This window comes from Anolis sagrei, chromosome 2 (assembly GCF_037176765.1).
Source record: "Anolis sagrei isolate rAnoSag1 chromosome 2, rAnoSag1.mat, whole genome shotgun sequence".
NCBI lineage: Eukaryota > Metazoa > Chordata > Lepidosauria > Squamata > Dactyloidae > Anolis > Anolis sagrei.
Window position 1 is genome coordinate 187,793,719 of NC_090022.1, and position 16,349 is coordinate 187,810,067.

Below are 16,349 nucleotides of genomic sequence, written 5' to 3' on the forward strand. Positions count from 1 at the left end.
AAGGTACCACTGCACTACACAGTTAATAACCCAACTGTAGAAATTAGGAATATTTTCTCATGGTATGCACACATATGAGACAGCTCTCTCAGAAAACTTAACACAAAAACTTAAATAACTATATGAAGACATGGACAGAAATAACTTTATGGTAGTTTGGTTCACAGTCAACAGACCCAAGAAGACAAATCCCAAGTACTCAGCATTGTATATGGAATGAGGCACTTGGTAGAATTTTAAAAAAAATCACTTTGGAGACCAGATTCTATTTTTTATATTCTATCAACACTTTGAAATGGTGTTAATTTATTTGTAAACTTTATTTCATAAATTACATTTCATATTTATTTTTTCAAAGAAAAAAATTTAAGATTTTTTCCATCCTTGTATAATCTCAAGTTGTGAGGCTTGGATTTCTTTTCAGATACAGATGTTTACATGTTTTAGTATACACCTTTCTTCCTCACTTTTCTTAATGGAGCCTTTTTATACACATCTTCCTATTTATGATCAGCAGTGTTTCAAACAACTTTGTTTCCTGGTCATCCTTGGAGACACGATAAATTCACCTGAGATCTTCTGTATGTGTTCTGCCGCTGAGCGCTGGCGCTTCTCTTGGTGTTTTGATGATTAAGTCAACAAGATAATTTCTAGCCCAGAATTCTGGACACCTTCACATGTATTCCTCTACATTACAGGAATCATACAAGGTATCTCTACTAAGAGAGTCTTTTTCAGCAACATGGAGGCAGGAGCACAGGGGAGAGACAGCTTTCCAAAAGGTCAGCTGTGGGTTGTTATGGCCTAGGAATAGCAGGACCAAAAATGTGTGGTTACTTTTGTCCAGAATGTACTCTGAAAGAAAGAACAACAAGGACATTTATACATTTCACACATTTGTATATTTTACACATACAGAGTAGGAAACGTTTGAGCTGTAATACAGGCTTTTAGGAGAGAGGAACAGGAGATTTGCCCTGTTCCTCAGTATGCTCACCTTTGGGACTGGACAGTGGATTTGGGAATACCACTCTAGGGATTGCAGGCAGAGCTGAAGTGCTAGACCCAACAGGAGGTATGTCCAGAATAGGATGTTCGAGTTAGGACTTTTATTCCCATGGCTGAAGGTAGAATAAAACATCCCTATAAAAAAGATTGGTTGGAGATTAGTTGTACTTAGTAGATTATGTTGGAAGTTGTAGATGTAAATAAATAGAAGCTTTACCACTGATTTTGAACCAAAATATACCCTGCAGTATAATAATGTGTCACTCAGATTTGTGTAACGAGGAACAGTAACTTTGCTTCAGTTCCAAAGGTCAGAGCAACAATATATACAGCAGTCTCTCTTACAGAGAACAGAGGAAATAAACAGTCCTTTTAAACAGTCTTTAAAATATGCTTTATGCTTTAGAAATGATCAGGCTTCTGAGAGTTGGCAGCTATTTCCTTCCTGGGTGTTTCCAGTCAGCGCTCTCTTCACTCCCTGAGGTGAAAGTGGCAGTTAAAACGGTTTCTCTCAGCCGCAAGCTAGAGACAGTAGCCAATCAGAATTCTGGCTCCTGGCATGCTCAGTCAACCAGCTGCCGACACATGCCTTTCCAGTCAACTCCTTACATCATGGTGCCTTTTTACAAATCCCCACAGACTACAGTATGCAAAAGAGATCCCCGGGTTTTGTGAGCTATCCCTCTTTAATTGTCCCTCTTGATTCCCATGTGGACGGTTATTGAGCAAACCCTACGCATCACGATTTAGAATGAAACTGATTTTATTTGTCACACCATCAAGGATATAAAGGACACAAAATGAATGTTGGAGTTAATGTTGCTTGTAACATTAAGCCTAAAAATAATTTTTAAAACTTTAAATAATACATAAATAAATTGGCTCAAACTTGCAACTAGAAGTCTGAAACCACTGGACTAAGCAACTGCCCTTGGTTTTGCCAAATGGATACACACATACACATTATATTCACATTATATATATCCAAAGAGGAGTGCACATTTGCACTCCTCTTTGAAGTATAGAGGCTTTATCCCCAGTTGAATAGATATGAGCCAGAGTGCTTCTGCTAAAACATGCATAAATACAAAAGCAACTTAAAAATAAAGCCAACGAGTGGGCAACATGTCACAGTACACTGCATGAGGCTTCTAGGGCTGTTTTTGAGACTCCCATAGTCCTCCAGAGAACAATATTTTTGCTTTTTCCCAAATGCCCACAGATGCATTCTAGGGTTGTGAAGGACATTTCCACCAGTTTCAGTGATGTGTGGTGTATTGGTGGGAAATGAGGTTTCAAAGAGAAAACCAAAGAAGGAACAAGCTGTGCTGAGAAAGGGTGAGCCATGAAATAGATGAAAGAAAGATCCAATTGTTTTAGAAATTGTGGTGTGGACAAACAGAATTATTTCTTACATGGAGAGCTCTGTTGAGTAATTTCAGGAACCAGGGAGATATAGTATGAGAAGGACCCTCATATTATATCTCCCAGAGCATCCAGAGGGTTAGGCCCAGCATACTACCTTCCCTGTGTAGTTATCCATATTTGTCATATTGTCTGAATAAGGTGCCATTGCAACTTGAAAAGTGAGTAACCATGTTTAGACTCATCCAAATTTTAAAGGTGTCGGATAAATTTAATCTCATGCATTTGAGGTTCAAATTCTTATCATGCCTCCTAATGTAATTAACTGGAAACACTCTGACTTGCATTCTTGAGTGTCCACCAAAGTTTATTGATACAGCCTGATTTCCATCAGAGTGTATTGACACAGTTTTCAAGTGTTTCCAACAGACATTGTGGTATTCTTTTGTAATTATAAATTACCAATTAACAAAGTTCTTGTGGGTTTTTTCGGGCTATATGGCCATGTTCTAGAGGCATTTCTCCTGACGTTTTGCCTGCATCTATGGCAAGCATCCTCAGAGGTGAGGTGATGCTTGCCATAGATGCAGGCGAAACGTCAAGAGAAATGCCTCTAGAACATGGCCATATAGCCCGAAAAACCCACAAGAACTTAGCGATTCCAGCCATGAAAGCCTTCGACAATATACCAATTAACAGTTATTTTAAGTTATTTTAAGACTTGAAAGTTTTCAACTAAAATAGAAATTTAATTAAATCTAGATAAAAATATTGAATGAACCATATAATTTAAATTATTTTGTGTTATGGAACTACTCTTCGTGATTGACTAAAAAATGTTTCAACCCCCCCCCCCCCATTTTTTCTGTTTAAGACCCTGCCTAGAGGTGGTATAGATTTTATATTGCTACCTGTTTATTTTATTTTTTTGACTGGCATGGCATTTTGCTATCTTTTCTCATTTCTTTCTCCTTTTCTGCTCTTTCTCTTTTCTTTTTGCATTCTATATATGACTTTTCTCCCTTTTTCTTCAATGCAAAAAAATAACATAACTGATGCCAGAAGTGGCAGATGCAGGAGAAAGGGGCCAATATTGAGAGCTGTTTGGGCTTCTTTTATCCTTTTATATATACACTCCCTGTTCGTCTAAAAACAGCAGCTGATTGACAAAATTTGGGAGACTGAGCCTACTTGATTCTTCTGTAATCCGGGTATAGATGTGGTTGGATTTATGTTGATTAAATATTGATTTATGAAAAAAAGATTTCACGGTTCCTTTTTATGAAGTTCAACTTAATATCATACATTTGCAGACATGGATTTTAAAAATCAATACACTGATAATTAAGATGACTGGTGCTTTGATGTGCATCAGTCCTTTAAAGCAATACTTACCTTCTAAGACAACAACAATCGAGAATGGGAGTGTAAATGGGTAGAAGAAGCCAAAGCACAATGTGAAGGCATATTCATGTGCAACACCTGAAATAATAAAGGTGGACAGCAGAGCCACAGGCTGGGCCTTTGCTTTAAATACCTGGAAGGCAAGGAGTACAGGTAAATCATATGATGGAATCACATAAAAAACCTATTTATATTTGATGAAAGGGGCTGGAGTGTTCTCCCAGGCAATAAGTGAATTGATAGGACTGAGGAAGCTGTGGCTTGCAAAATGTTGTTGGGTGCAGATGTCAACTTCCCTGATCATTCGCTTACTTGCTTTGGGACTTGACATCAAAAAACATCTGACAAAATAACATCCGGATGGTCAGAAATTCCCCACTCTGCTGTATATTCCCATTTGTTTCTGTCTGTGTTTTTATCCAATCAACCAGACTCCTCTTCAATCTGTTTTTCCAAGTTTTTCTTACCCACAGGAGGTCTTGATAGATATAGTAGTACAGCCAGTCATGTACTACCATGTTCCAGGTCCGGAAAAATATAGGGAAAGATGTGGCGTTCCACCAGTCCTGGGAGAGGGTGAAAGGAAAAAGGAAAAGAAAAGGAAGTACAACTTTCTGCATGCTGTTGTGGCCATCATCACAATATATTTCTGTCCAGCCTTAATGTTGAAACCCTAGGGAACAAGGTGTCCTCTCCTTACTTTGGAATTGTGACCTGTTCCTGTAACAAATACTATCTGTCATCCACCCCTGTACCCAGTTTTATGAGAGGATAAGCATCAGCCATAGTGTCTTTGGGCCCTTCCATGCCAGTTTGGGCTGCATTTTGTAGCCATATTGGAGTAGGGGGAACCCTGTCTCATTACCAAGGGGTTGGCCACACATATATGCCATGCCAATGCACTGTCGGCACGGGCTGGCATGGCTAGTGTCACCCTCTATGCCCCATTCCCCCCCCCCCCACCAAAAAGAAACCAAAGAAACAGCATGTTTACCAATGTAGCTCTGTGGTGCTCAGAAATAATATGATAGAGCTTTGGAGAGGGAATCCCTCTCCCTTCTCCAAAGCTCTATAGCATCATTTCTAGGCACCATGGAGCTACAGAGAAGTTTCTTTCATTGGTAAACACAGGGTTTCTTTGGTTTTGGGGTGGAATGGGGCACTGTGGGGAAAAGGTGATACTGTCATCTCACACCCCCAGGCTACCTGTGGAGCACAGGATGGCTGGGAAGACTGCTAGCAGGAATTGAGCATGGTGATCCTCAATAATAGTCTCCATAGTCACAGCACCAGCAAAAGTTGGGATCTTCTTGGAAGATTTGGACCTTGCTGGTGTTTTTTTAAAAAAACCTGCATTAACAGGTTTATCCTGGGTTGTATCACATTAGCCTAGGGCATTGTCTGGACACCCCAGGCTAATGGAATTACTGTCACATGTCATACATCCAAATCTGTGTTTGCCTTTTATTTAGTTTTCAATTTTGTGAAATTGTAAATATTTGGATTTCTTTGCCAGCATTCAGAAGTAGCCAAGAAAACCATGGTGACGTAATGGAATCTAAAAGAGTCCAGCCCTTCCCCTGCTACCTCTCCAAGCCCCTGTGATCACCTTGTAGAAACCGCGGTCAGCAAAGCGCAGCATTTCAGCAAAGGCATTAAGCCAGCAGTGGAAGAAGCAGAAGAACATCAGCAGCACCAAATATAATGCTATGGGGAGAGATGGAAAAACATTAGTCTCTTAGCTTGCATCAATACATTATTACAGAGGTATAAAAGGATTAGGAAACATCAGCAGCATCAAGATCTGTCATAGCTCAGTAACAGTGCTGAATGATCTGAAGTTGTTATGATTAACCCCTCCACTCCTGGCACACAGACTTTTCTTCTAGCTTAGGATGAAAAATGGGTTCCTTCCTCCATTTTTGGTTTAGAAATTCCAAAGTAAACTGAAATCAGATTTTCAGTAAATCATTTGCTTATGTTGCTGTGAGTTTTTCAGGCTGTATGGCCATGTTCCATTAGCATTCTCTCCTAATGTTTCACCTGCATCTGTGTGGCTCGCATCCTCAGAGGAACCTTTGAGGATGCCAGTTTGCCCATGCCTACTCTAATATGATGTGGCACTATGTAGCATGTTCAGTCTCCATCAAGCCCTCCATCAAGGAGCTTCCAATTCATCAATGCAAGACATCTGATGGGGAAGAGGGTTGGCACAGAAGCAAAAAGGGTTACAGTAACACCAAGCCATACTTTCTAACCACTAGCAATTTTAGAGTATCAAGCTCTGGCTGGTCTGATTTCACAAAGCATTATCAACACATTTGTATGCTGGTATTTTAAAGCACCAGAAACCTATTTGTAAAAGAAACTGATAACTATGATATATTTTGAAAACTGGCGACGAACATGATGTTCTTCATCATTCCTTTGTTTACATAAGAATGTATGAACAGGACAGGCTACTGAAATATTGACATCGTGAGTGAAGCTGGCAGCAGAAGAATTATTATAAGACTGTTTGGGGTCAATTGAGATGGATGCCAAAGTGAATCACCTCTCATCTGAGAAAAAACTACACTCCTGGCTTTTTTCCCCAGTTGATTTACTACAACCCATCACTATCACAGAAACCATGACATTGTTCTGTCCACATACCTGGCAATGTTGCATTGAAGACACACAGCACCAAACTTCGGAAGGTGAGGGGCTGCTTATTCATGGTGCTGAAGACAGGGATAGATAAGCACTTGAAAAGCATGGATCCATAAAACAGGCACCCAAAGAACTGCATGAAAAAAGGAGAAAGCTCCATCTCAATGTGTGGATGTGGTTAAGACTAGTGTGAGCATTGTTCACCGGGTTCCTTAAAAATATTTCCCTGTTGAGCTTCTAGCAGCTAAAACCTATGATTTCTTTAATTTTCCACAGGGCCCTCTTAGCTAGAGCATATGGGAACTTTAAGACACTGTCATTTGGCAGCCATTGTTTTTTGGAGAGTTGCTGCTCATGAACTCTACTGTCAAGTATGGCTTCCAGAACACACCAGTACCAGAGAGGCTTTATCAAATTCTACTTTTGCTCATCTCCAGACTTGGATTCAGCTAAACTGAGACTCAAGAGAATATAGAGCAAAGTATAGATATGCTGAATGCTCTCCTCATTCACACAAATGTCAGGCATACAAATCAGTGTATAGCAACCTTGTTTGGTGTCTCTCACCTTAGCGAAGTTCTCAATGACATACCTCCAGCGAACATGGGGTGTCCTATGAGAAGTACAAAGAAAACAGCAAGCATTCAGTTCACTGCCTTTGGGGAGATGATTGAAGGGTTTCCTTTCTGTAAAGCAGTGGTTCTCAACCTGTGGGTCCCAGATGTTTTGGCCTTCAACTCCCAGAAACTCTAACAGCTGGTAAACCAGCCGGGATTTCTGGGAGTTGTAGGCCAAAACACCTGAGGACCTACAGGTTGAGAATCACTGCTGTAAAGCAGCCCTCCACAGCCATTTCTACTGAAAATACCCAGAGCAACACAGCAGCTCCTTCTTCATGCTGGCTACAGGTGATGGGAACCACAATCTTGTTCTAGGTTTGGAAACACTCCACAATATGTTCTGAGGCTATCTCTCCCCATCTTCCCAAAGTCTAAAAACCACCAGAGACTAAGGATGTGTGAGGTGAGGACTCACCTTGGGTAGTTCTCCCTGTAGATCAAAGTGGGGCAGAAGAGAAAATATAAATATGTAGAGAATGGAGGCAGGCCCGTCTTCCCTGGAAGAGAAGAGAATGAAACAAAGGAGCTGTGAGAGCACTGAGGATGAACAGGGAGACAAGGGTTTTCATGGCATGCTAAGGAAAGGCACCACTGGCTGAAATTCCCTGTTCTGCTAGACCATTGAGGATACAAGAGCCTTTCAGTGCCAAGGGGAAGAAGGCACTACAAACACTGGAACCAGATGGGATTCTTTCATTTCTAAGAATCCAAAAGGGCCCCCAAATCAAGCTCACCATCATTTGACCTGGCCCGAAGGATGGGAGGCACAGTTTCCCTTAGGAAGGAATGGATTTTCATGAGAAACCGGAGCTAGGTAAGAGGGGAAAACAAGTATTGATACAGTGCATGTCTAAGGCTTTGTGTTTAGATACTGCTGAGATAGGTCCTGAATTGGGGACCAAAGCTACCTGATCCTTACCTAAAAGAGAGCTTTCACATCCCTAGTTCTTCACTCAGGTTTGACAGAGAAGGAAATGATGCTGCTCTCCTGTGAAGTTCAGCAAGGGACTGGCATTGTACCTCCCAACTCCACACAAAGCAAGTGATGCAACAGCAAAATAAGCTTCAGCTGAATCTTATGAACCATTTTACTCTGGTTTGGCCTTCAGTAGCTCATGACTCAAGTAAATATTGATCTTTTCTTTCCCCTCTAGTCCCTGCTTGCTTTGCAAGTCTGATCTCTATTTCCCAACAGTGGCAACTTCCCAAATACCTGTGAATGTGGCAATACTTGGCCAGTATGTAATGCAAATCTTAATTCTGTGAGTTACATACAGGAGCATAGCCATTCTCACACTGTTATTCAACCCCAAGATAACCTGCATGGTCTCTGAATAGCAGGAAGGCAGGTTTCTGAAATGACTTTTGCCAATATATACAAATAAATGTTGCTGTCATTGACAACATTTTTAGTCTTTCTTGTGGCATGCTTATATGTAAGGAGTATGTGCTTTGGGCATCCAAACCTAGTATTGCAACTAGGATGGCTTCTGGATCCATATTCTAGTGTCACACCTGTTCAAGAATAATGATGAAACAGGAGGCAGGTCCAAAAGGCTGTGAGATGACAGTGTAGATAGGATACAAGCCCAAAACAGTAGCATGGCCAATAATTATTACTGCTGTTGCAATTACTGTGACGAGGGTAGGCCACTGGAGCGTCTCCAAGGAGTGGGCCCAGATTTGTAGGACCTTGTAGGGCACTAATAAGGTGTAGAGGAACATAACAAGCCAGGGCAAGAGTGCCATGTGTAACCGTCCAAAAGCAAAGATGAGCACTTCGATATCAAGGACAAGGCTGTGAAAGACAGAAAAGAAGCTGTGAGTAGACAACAACTAAGACAGAGAACCAAAACAAATGTATGTTAGTGGAACATCAAGTCAAGGTATCTGGAGCCTTAAGAAAAGACAGAATTCATAATATTATCCTTTGAACAAACCTATCAGCATTCCCAATGCAGAAACAATTGGCTTGCTGTCTAGTTTTTAAATCACCAAAACCACAATTTGCCAATATGGTAGTTTACATTGATCCTATAAAGCAGGAGTCCTCAAACTAAGGCCCAAGGACCAGATATGGTCCTCCAAGATCATTTACCCAGCCCTCGGCTCAGGGTCAATCTAAGTCTCATCAGCCCAAAACAGGCTCATACTTCCCATTGAAATACTAATAAGTTTATATTTGTTAAAATTGTTCTCCATTTTAATTATTGCATTGTTTTTAAGTGGTTTTGCAGTACAAATAAGATATGTGCAGTGTGCATAGGAATTCAGATTATGTTTTCTTCAAATTATAATCCGGCCCTCCAACAGTTTGAGGGACTGTGACCTGGCCCTCTTTTTAAAAAGTTTGTGGACTCCTGCTATAAATCATCAGATTCCGGCCTGCATCCTCAATCCAAATAGTTCAACAGTGGAATAAAAGCCAGCCAACTCTTGGATGCTCTGTGATTTTTTCTCTCCCTCTGATTACTTTTCTGCTCTTTTTCTCCACCAGTGTTGGGAATTTCCCCACAATTTTATGGCATGTTTCTTGGTCCTAATAATATTATTGCCTCTTTCCTCATTGAGCAGTGTGTCTGTCTATTGATTTTTATTTTTTGTAATATAAAGTGACCTGATCTTCTCTTCCCTAGTAGGCAACTTTGGAATGCTCTAGAATGCAATTCAAGAAAGTTTTCAGGCTTCCCCGTGAACCAGGCCCGTAGCCAGGATTTCGATTTGGGGGGGGGGGGGGGGGTGCTGAGTTTTTTTCAGGGGGGGTTTCGGGGGGAGGCTGAGTTTCGGGGGGGGGGAGGCTGAGTCTGAGTGAAAGACGGCCTACCCTGGCAAACCTTTTGTATCATTACCTCAATACCCCCATGCATATGGGATATATTGAGTATGGTGATCAGATCATGATATGAATAAACATAACAGTTTAAATAATGCACTAGTAAGGCCTTTTCACAAACCACCATGAGAATTTAGGGGGGGAGGGGCTGAAGCCCCTCAAGCCCCCCCTCCCCCTGGCTACATGCCTGTCGTGAACCATACCGTTCATTATCGATGAAATCCACAACAACTGCCCTAAGAACGAAGATACAGAGCACGGCCACAAAGATGTTATAGATGGTGCGGAAATGTTGCACTTCCAGAAGCTCACTGCAAAAGAGGGACAGGGTTGATCATGGGTGGGTAAACAGGTGTCTGCAAAACTGGAAATTAAATGGTTGAAATTAGTCCTGGGGCATTTTTTAGGTTCTCCCAAGCCCTTGTGAATCCAGATAATGTCTATTATGATTCGAGGCAAGGGGGAGAGGGCTCAGAATAGAGATGCCTTCAATTGATAACAATAGCAATAATAATAATAATAATAATAATAATAATAATAATAATAATATGCAAGTGAGAGCCAGTCTGGTGTAGTGGTGGAGTGATGGGCTGGGCTTCTAGGAGAGTAGGGGCTCAACCTTTGCTCTGTCATGGGAACTCACTGAGTGACCATGAGCAAAACACACCTCCTGTCTTAGAGGCATGCAATGGCAATCCCCTCTGAATATTGCCAAGAAAACTACACGAAAAGTTTGCTTAAGAGAAATACTTGGAAGAAATAAATATGTTTCTATGGATGATATAACAGCTATATTATGAAGTCATCTGTTGACACTCGCTGGAACACCCCAGCAAACGAGAGTCCAAAAGTGGCAAGCTCAAACCGAGAACTTCAATCAATGGCTGATACCAAATGAGAGACTCCCCCCTGGGCACACAGAAAACTGGGCGACTTGGACTGCGCTCCGGCACCACGAGATGCAGAGCCAATCTTAAGAAATGGGGCTACGAAGTGGAATCCACGACATGCGCGTGTGGAGAAGAGCAAACCACAGACCATCTGCTGCGATGAAACCTGAGCCCTGCTACATGCACAATGGAGGACGTTGTTGCGGCAACACCAGAGGCACTCCAAGTGGCCAGATACTGGTCAAAGGACATTTAATCAACTACCAAGCTTGCAAATTCTGTGTTTTGTCTGTTTGTTTGTTTTTGTTAAAAATGTAATACAAATATATAAATAAGACCGCACGACTGAATGAAATAATGCTGGGAAAGGTGGAAAACTGTAGGAAAAGCGTAATACTACAGTACACATGGATAAGTTTTTTTTTTTAAAGTCATGGCCTTGATTTAGCAAGATCTGAGGAGGCTTTGATGACTAGGGGTCTTTGAAGCCTCTCATTGGTAGGGGTTGTTATAATCCAAAGATGACTTTATGATAAATTGCATTTTTTTTTTGCATAATTTGAGATTTTAGTAGTTTTGCAAAACTTGAGATTTCTCCCAGGCTGCTAATTACATCCTATGTAAGGGTGATCTTATGTTTATTACATAATGGCACACATTTGGCATATAGTTCACTACAGCTGTATGGGAGAAGTAGAGATAGTCTGTGATCTGCTGAGTTGTGCGTTTATTGCAGCCCTTCCTGCTCTTCTTGGATAGACAGAAAGACATACTTACTCAAGCAAGGACCTGCGCTCAATAAAGACTTTCTGCTTCAGCTGTAATGGTCTCTTCTCTCTGTGGGATTTCAAGATAGGATTACCAGTATTATTGTTCTGATTTTGATGGCTTCTTGCCCACAATGGATCTCTATCTGCTGCAATTCCGGTAGGTGTTGCAGCAGATAGTGCTTGTTCTGCCTATGCAAAACGGGCTGATCTTTGTGCTCCTTCCTCCTCTAAACTTTTCCCATTTATTTATTTACTTTATTTGTATACCGCTCTTCTCAGCCCTTAGGCGACTCAGAGCGGTTTACAACAGTTTAGATATACAGGATACAAAATCATTATGCTTTTAAAAAACAAAAGCATCACAAGTCATTAACATCATTAACATCAGCATCAAAACATCAATACATCAATATAACAAATCCATCCGGTCTAGTCGGTGAAATCAGAATCCAAAACTCATTATCCATTATTCCGTGTTCCAGTCAATCAATCACACTGCTTAGTCAAATGCCTGTTCAAACATCCAGGTCTTTACTTTCCTCCGGAATGCCAGCAAGGAGGGGGCCGATCTAATATCTGCAGGAAGGGCGTTCCACAGCCGAGGGGCCACCACTGAGAAGGCCCTGTCTCTCGTCCCCGCCAGGCGTGCTTGTGAAGCTGGCGGGATCGAGAGCAGGGCCTCCCCAGACGATCTTAATGTCCTAACTGGTTCGTAGGAGGAGATGCGTTCGGACAAGTAGGTCGGGCCAGAACTGTTTAGGGCTTTAAAGGCTAAAGCCAGCACTTTGAATTGTGCCCGGTAGCAAATTGGCAGCCAGTGGAGCTGGCGCAGCAGAGGAGTGGTATGCTCCCTGAGTGCCACTCCTGTTAGCATCCTGGCTGCTGATCGTTGGACCATTTGAAGCTTCCGAGCAGTCTTCAGAGGCAACCCCACATAGAGAGCATTGCAGTAGTCTAAACGGGATGTGACTAGAGCATGGACTACCGTGGCCAAGTCAGGCTTCCCAAGGTACGGGAAGTGGTTTGCTTTACGTTGGTTTGCTTCTTTTCCTCTTCCATTCCCAGGCTTTTCCTTTTTGTATTTTGTATATATGTATCTTTTAGATGCTAAGCTCATGAGCAAGGACTATATTTTGGTTACAAAATGGGGTAAATAATAATAATAATAATAATAATAATAATAATAATAATAATAATACGGCAAAGGCTCTGGCATAAACCACTACAGGTGGTCCCAGTGGTCATTGGCGCACTGGGTGCCATGCCAAAAGATCTCAGCCGGCATTTGGAAAAAATAAACATTGACAAAATCACAATCTGTCAACTGCAAAAGGCCACCTTACTTGGATCTGCGCGCATCATTTGAAAATACATCACACAGTCCTAGACGCTTGGGAAGTGTTCGACTTGTGATTTTGTGATATGAAATCCAACATATAGATCTCGTTTGCTGTGACATACTGTGCTTTTGTGTCAATAATAACTACTACTACTACTACTACTACTACTACAAGACTAGAAGCAGAGGAATAACACTGTTGCTCAGATGATTCATTGGAACCTGTGCCACAAATATCATCTGCCTGTGAAAAAGAACTGGTGGGATCACAAGCCTGAAAAAGTTACAGAAAATGAACACGTCAAACTACTCTGGGACTTCTGAATTCAGACTGACAAGTGTTTTGGCGCACAATACTCCTGACCTCACGATCGTGTTAAAAAACAAAGTATGGATCGTCGATTTTGCAATCCCAGGTGACAGCAGGATTAAAAAGAAACAACTGGAAAAGCTGAAATGATATGAGGATTTAAAGATTGAACTGCAAAGGATTTAAAGATCAAACTGCACCTTTACTGCACAAGCCAGTAAAGGTGGTCCCAGTGGTGATCTGCACACTGAGTGCAGTGCCTAAAGACCTTGGCCTGCACTTAAACACAATTGGTGCTGACAAAATTACCATCTGTCAGCTGCAGAAGGCCACCCTACTGGGATCTCCACACATTTTTCGCCAATACATCATACAGTCCTAGACACCTGGGAAGTGTCTGATGTGCGATCCAATACAATAGCCAGCAGAGTGATCTTGTTTGCTGTGGACTTAACTTGTGTTTCAAAAAATAATAACTTCATTTTTAACCCACCTTATTTCCCCAGAGGGATATTTATGTTGGCATGTTTTAGTTATTACTGGCACTTGCCATGGTTTCTGTTTCTCTTTGGCTTCTCCTTGCAATGTCCTTTGGCTCATGCCTTCATCAATGCCCATTTCTCTTGGCTCCATGTTGAGTGGCATTTGTTGCACTTCAGTTTGACAGTCCGCCCTCCTTGTCAAATTACTCAACAAACAGGAGGGGAATACAGTTCTCATCTAAAATGAAAGAATTTTGGTTAATTCGAGATAATTGTGTCTGGAAATCCACTGGAAATCATTAAGTTTCAACAAGGGAGCCACATACTCCCGTGTATATCCTCTGCTCACTATTAGCCTTCTGAATTCTTCTGAACAAAGTCTGGATATCCCACAAAGGCAACTCTATATTATTATTATTATTATTAATTTCAATCCTGTTTTTCCTCAAAATGGAGATGTGAAGCAGCTCACACTTAAAAAGCAATACAACTAAAGTATACAAAAGACAAATATTAAAATGGCATTAAACTTGTATAATTATTAGAACAATTCAATCAAAATACAATTTAATGTATCATTCTCTAATTCTCTGCCTGTTACATGAACCTGTGTTTTTAAACTGTGATATTGAACTGTTTTCTAATCTGCTTTCTTAATAACTGCTTCACTGGGGAGCTGTGTTTCTCCTTCCCAGGGCGCTTGTGCCCCACGTTGTGCTGGTCAGTGACTGTAATAAAGTTTAGTACTTGCATTCTCTAAATAGTATTTTGTGTTTTAGCTTTTTATCCTAACTTTTAGCCTAGGTTCTTACAATTTTAATGCATTATGCTTTTGTGTTGTTGAAGGCTTTCATGGCCCGAATCACTGGGTTGCTGTATATTTTTCAGGCTGCATGGCCATGTTCCAAAAGCATTCTCTCCTGACGTTTTTTCCTGCATCTATGGCAGGCACCCTCAGAGGTTGTGAGAATTAGACTTCATATGCTGGTCTATGATTATAATAAAGATTTGATTTAAATTTAAATAAATAAATAAATATTAAAAACAATTCAATGCATTATGTGTTTCAACCTTCCAGAGGAAAGACATTAATGCATGTCTAGATCTAGCCAAAACAGCACTTTGCACCACTCTCAATTGAAAAAGTACTCATGGGCACTGCTACTTCACCTTGGTACCAGCAGGATAGCAGAGGAGAGTGGAGAGCACAGGACAGGTTGAGTGATGGGCACAGCACTATCCTTCAACTCCCCACTATTGCTCTATATCTCCATCATCTGCTACCTTATGCTACTAAAGGTAGGACAGGATTTCATTGTTCCATTTTCAGGGAAGCCTGGGAGATGTAGCTTGGAGGAAAGAAGGCTGATAGATGACATAATAGTGATGTTTAAGTATCTGAAAAGATATCACATTGTAGAGGGCAAGCTTATTTGCTGCTACCCTGGAGACTAGCAAACTCATCAGGCAGGGTACTTTTTGGCAGCATGCGCCCATTCCTCTATAACAGAGTTACTTAAACTGTGCTCCTCCAGAAGTTTTGGACTTCAGCTCCCATAATTCCTAAGCCGGGTGGGATTTCTCGGAGCTGAAGTCCAAAACATCTGGAGGAGCACAGTTTGAGAATTACTGCTCTATACCTTTACAACAGAGCCTGCTGATTCCCATCCTATGATGTAAAACTACTTCTGGTGGGTCTACGTCGTAAAACGATAGAGAAACACGGGTAGTTCCCATGTTCAATTGGAGTCAACAAGGGAAAGCCAAGCAGTGGACACTCTCCACCACCCCCTCGTGTGGTGAGATAGGGGAGAAGCTGGGTGTGGGGTGATGGGTTTCTCCCACCCCCATTGGGCACTGCTGGATTCACCACAATGTGTGGTCATACCATCAGCCCATCTGATGAGGTCCTCTGACACAGAGCAATTGATTCAAATGGAAAGAAAAGAGATACCACCTAAATGCTGGGAAAAACTTCCTAACAGTAATAACTGTTCAGCATTGGAATATGTTGTCTTGCAGGGTGGTGGAGTTTCCTTCTCTAGAAGTTTTCAAGCTGATGCTGGATGGACATGTGTTGGGAGTGCTTTGATTGTGTGTTCCTGCATGGCAAAAGTGGGTTGGACTGGATGCCACTTGTGGTTTTTTCTAATTCTATAATTCTATGATTCTGAATGAAGGGAAATAAGGTAAGGAAGTAACACTTCTTGAAACACAACTTTCTCTGCAGATGTCAATTATTCTAGCAAAGGTCCTGTAGCCAGCCAGCATGTGCTGTCATTTCCATGTAGCTTTACATGTGGATCAAATCACATCTAAGATAATCTACATAAAAGTGCTAAGAAAAAAAATACATGTATCTTACTTACAGATCTGTAGATTAACTATCTTGTTTGGCAGCTTAATTTTAATCGATTTTCTATTTTGATGGATAGGGCTCAATAGGGCTCAATCTGGATTTTATTATACTTGCTATATGTCAACATAATCTAGTTGACAGGACCATGGCTAGGATAAAATGCAAAGACTTTAGTGCATCCTGGAAAATAAATATGTTAGTACAGAAAAGGATTTTTGCTACAACATACCTAAGGTTTCGTGTAACCATGAGACTTTTTATATACTCACATACACTTGAGAATTCTTATAAAATTGAACGTATGATGGGAATACCAG

At 41.2% G+C, this 16,349-nt stretch overlaps 1 protein-coding gene across 1 annotated transcript in view; it reads right to left on the reverse strand.

The window, feature by feature from the left end:
- Nucleotides 1–241: 241 nt before the first annotated feature.
- The window catches only part of LOC132767693 (sterol O-acyltransferase 2-like), a 33,206-nt gene continuing 17,098 nt past the window's right edge, over nt 242–16,349 (reverse strand). Inside the window, exons 2-14 of the mRNA XM_060762914.2 lie at nt 13,685–13,911; nt 11,550–11,609; nt 10,086–10,193; nt 8,565–8,847; nt 7,784–7,859; nt 7,465–7,546; nt 6,997–7,042; nt 6,433–6,562; nt 5,387–5,484; nt 4,245–4,343; nt 3,769–3,910; nt 998–1,143; nt 242–855 (exon numbers count right to left, since the gene is read on the reverse strand). Of these exons, the coding sequence (XP_060618897.2) occupies nt 805–855; nt 998–1,143; nt 3,769–3,910; nt 4,245–4,343; nt 5,387–5,484; nt 6,433–6,562; nt 6,997–7,042; nt 7,465–7,546; nt 7,784–7,859; nt 8,565–8,847; nt 10,086–10,193; nt 11,550–11,609; nt 13,685–13,911 (1,548 nt within the window). The 3' untranslated portion in view covers nt 242–804. The remainder of the gene's footprint in view (nt 856–997; nt 1,144–3,768; nt 3,911–4,244; nt 4,344–5,386; nt 5,485–6,432; nt 6,563–6,996; nt 7,043–7,464; nt 7,547–7,783; nt 7,860–8,564; nt 8,848–10,085; nt 10,194–11,549; nt 11,610–13,684; nt 13,912–16,349) is intronic.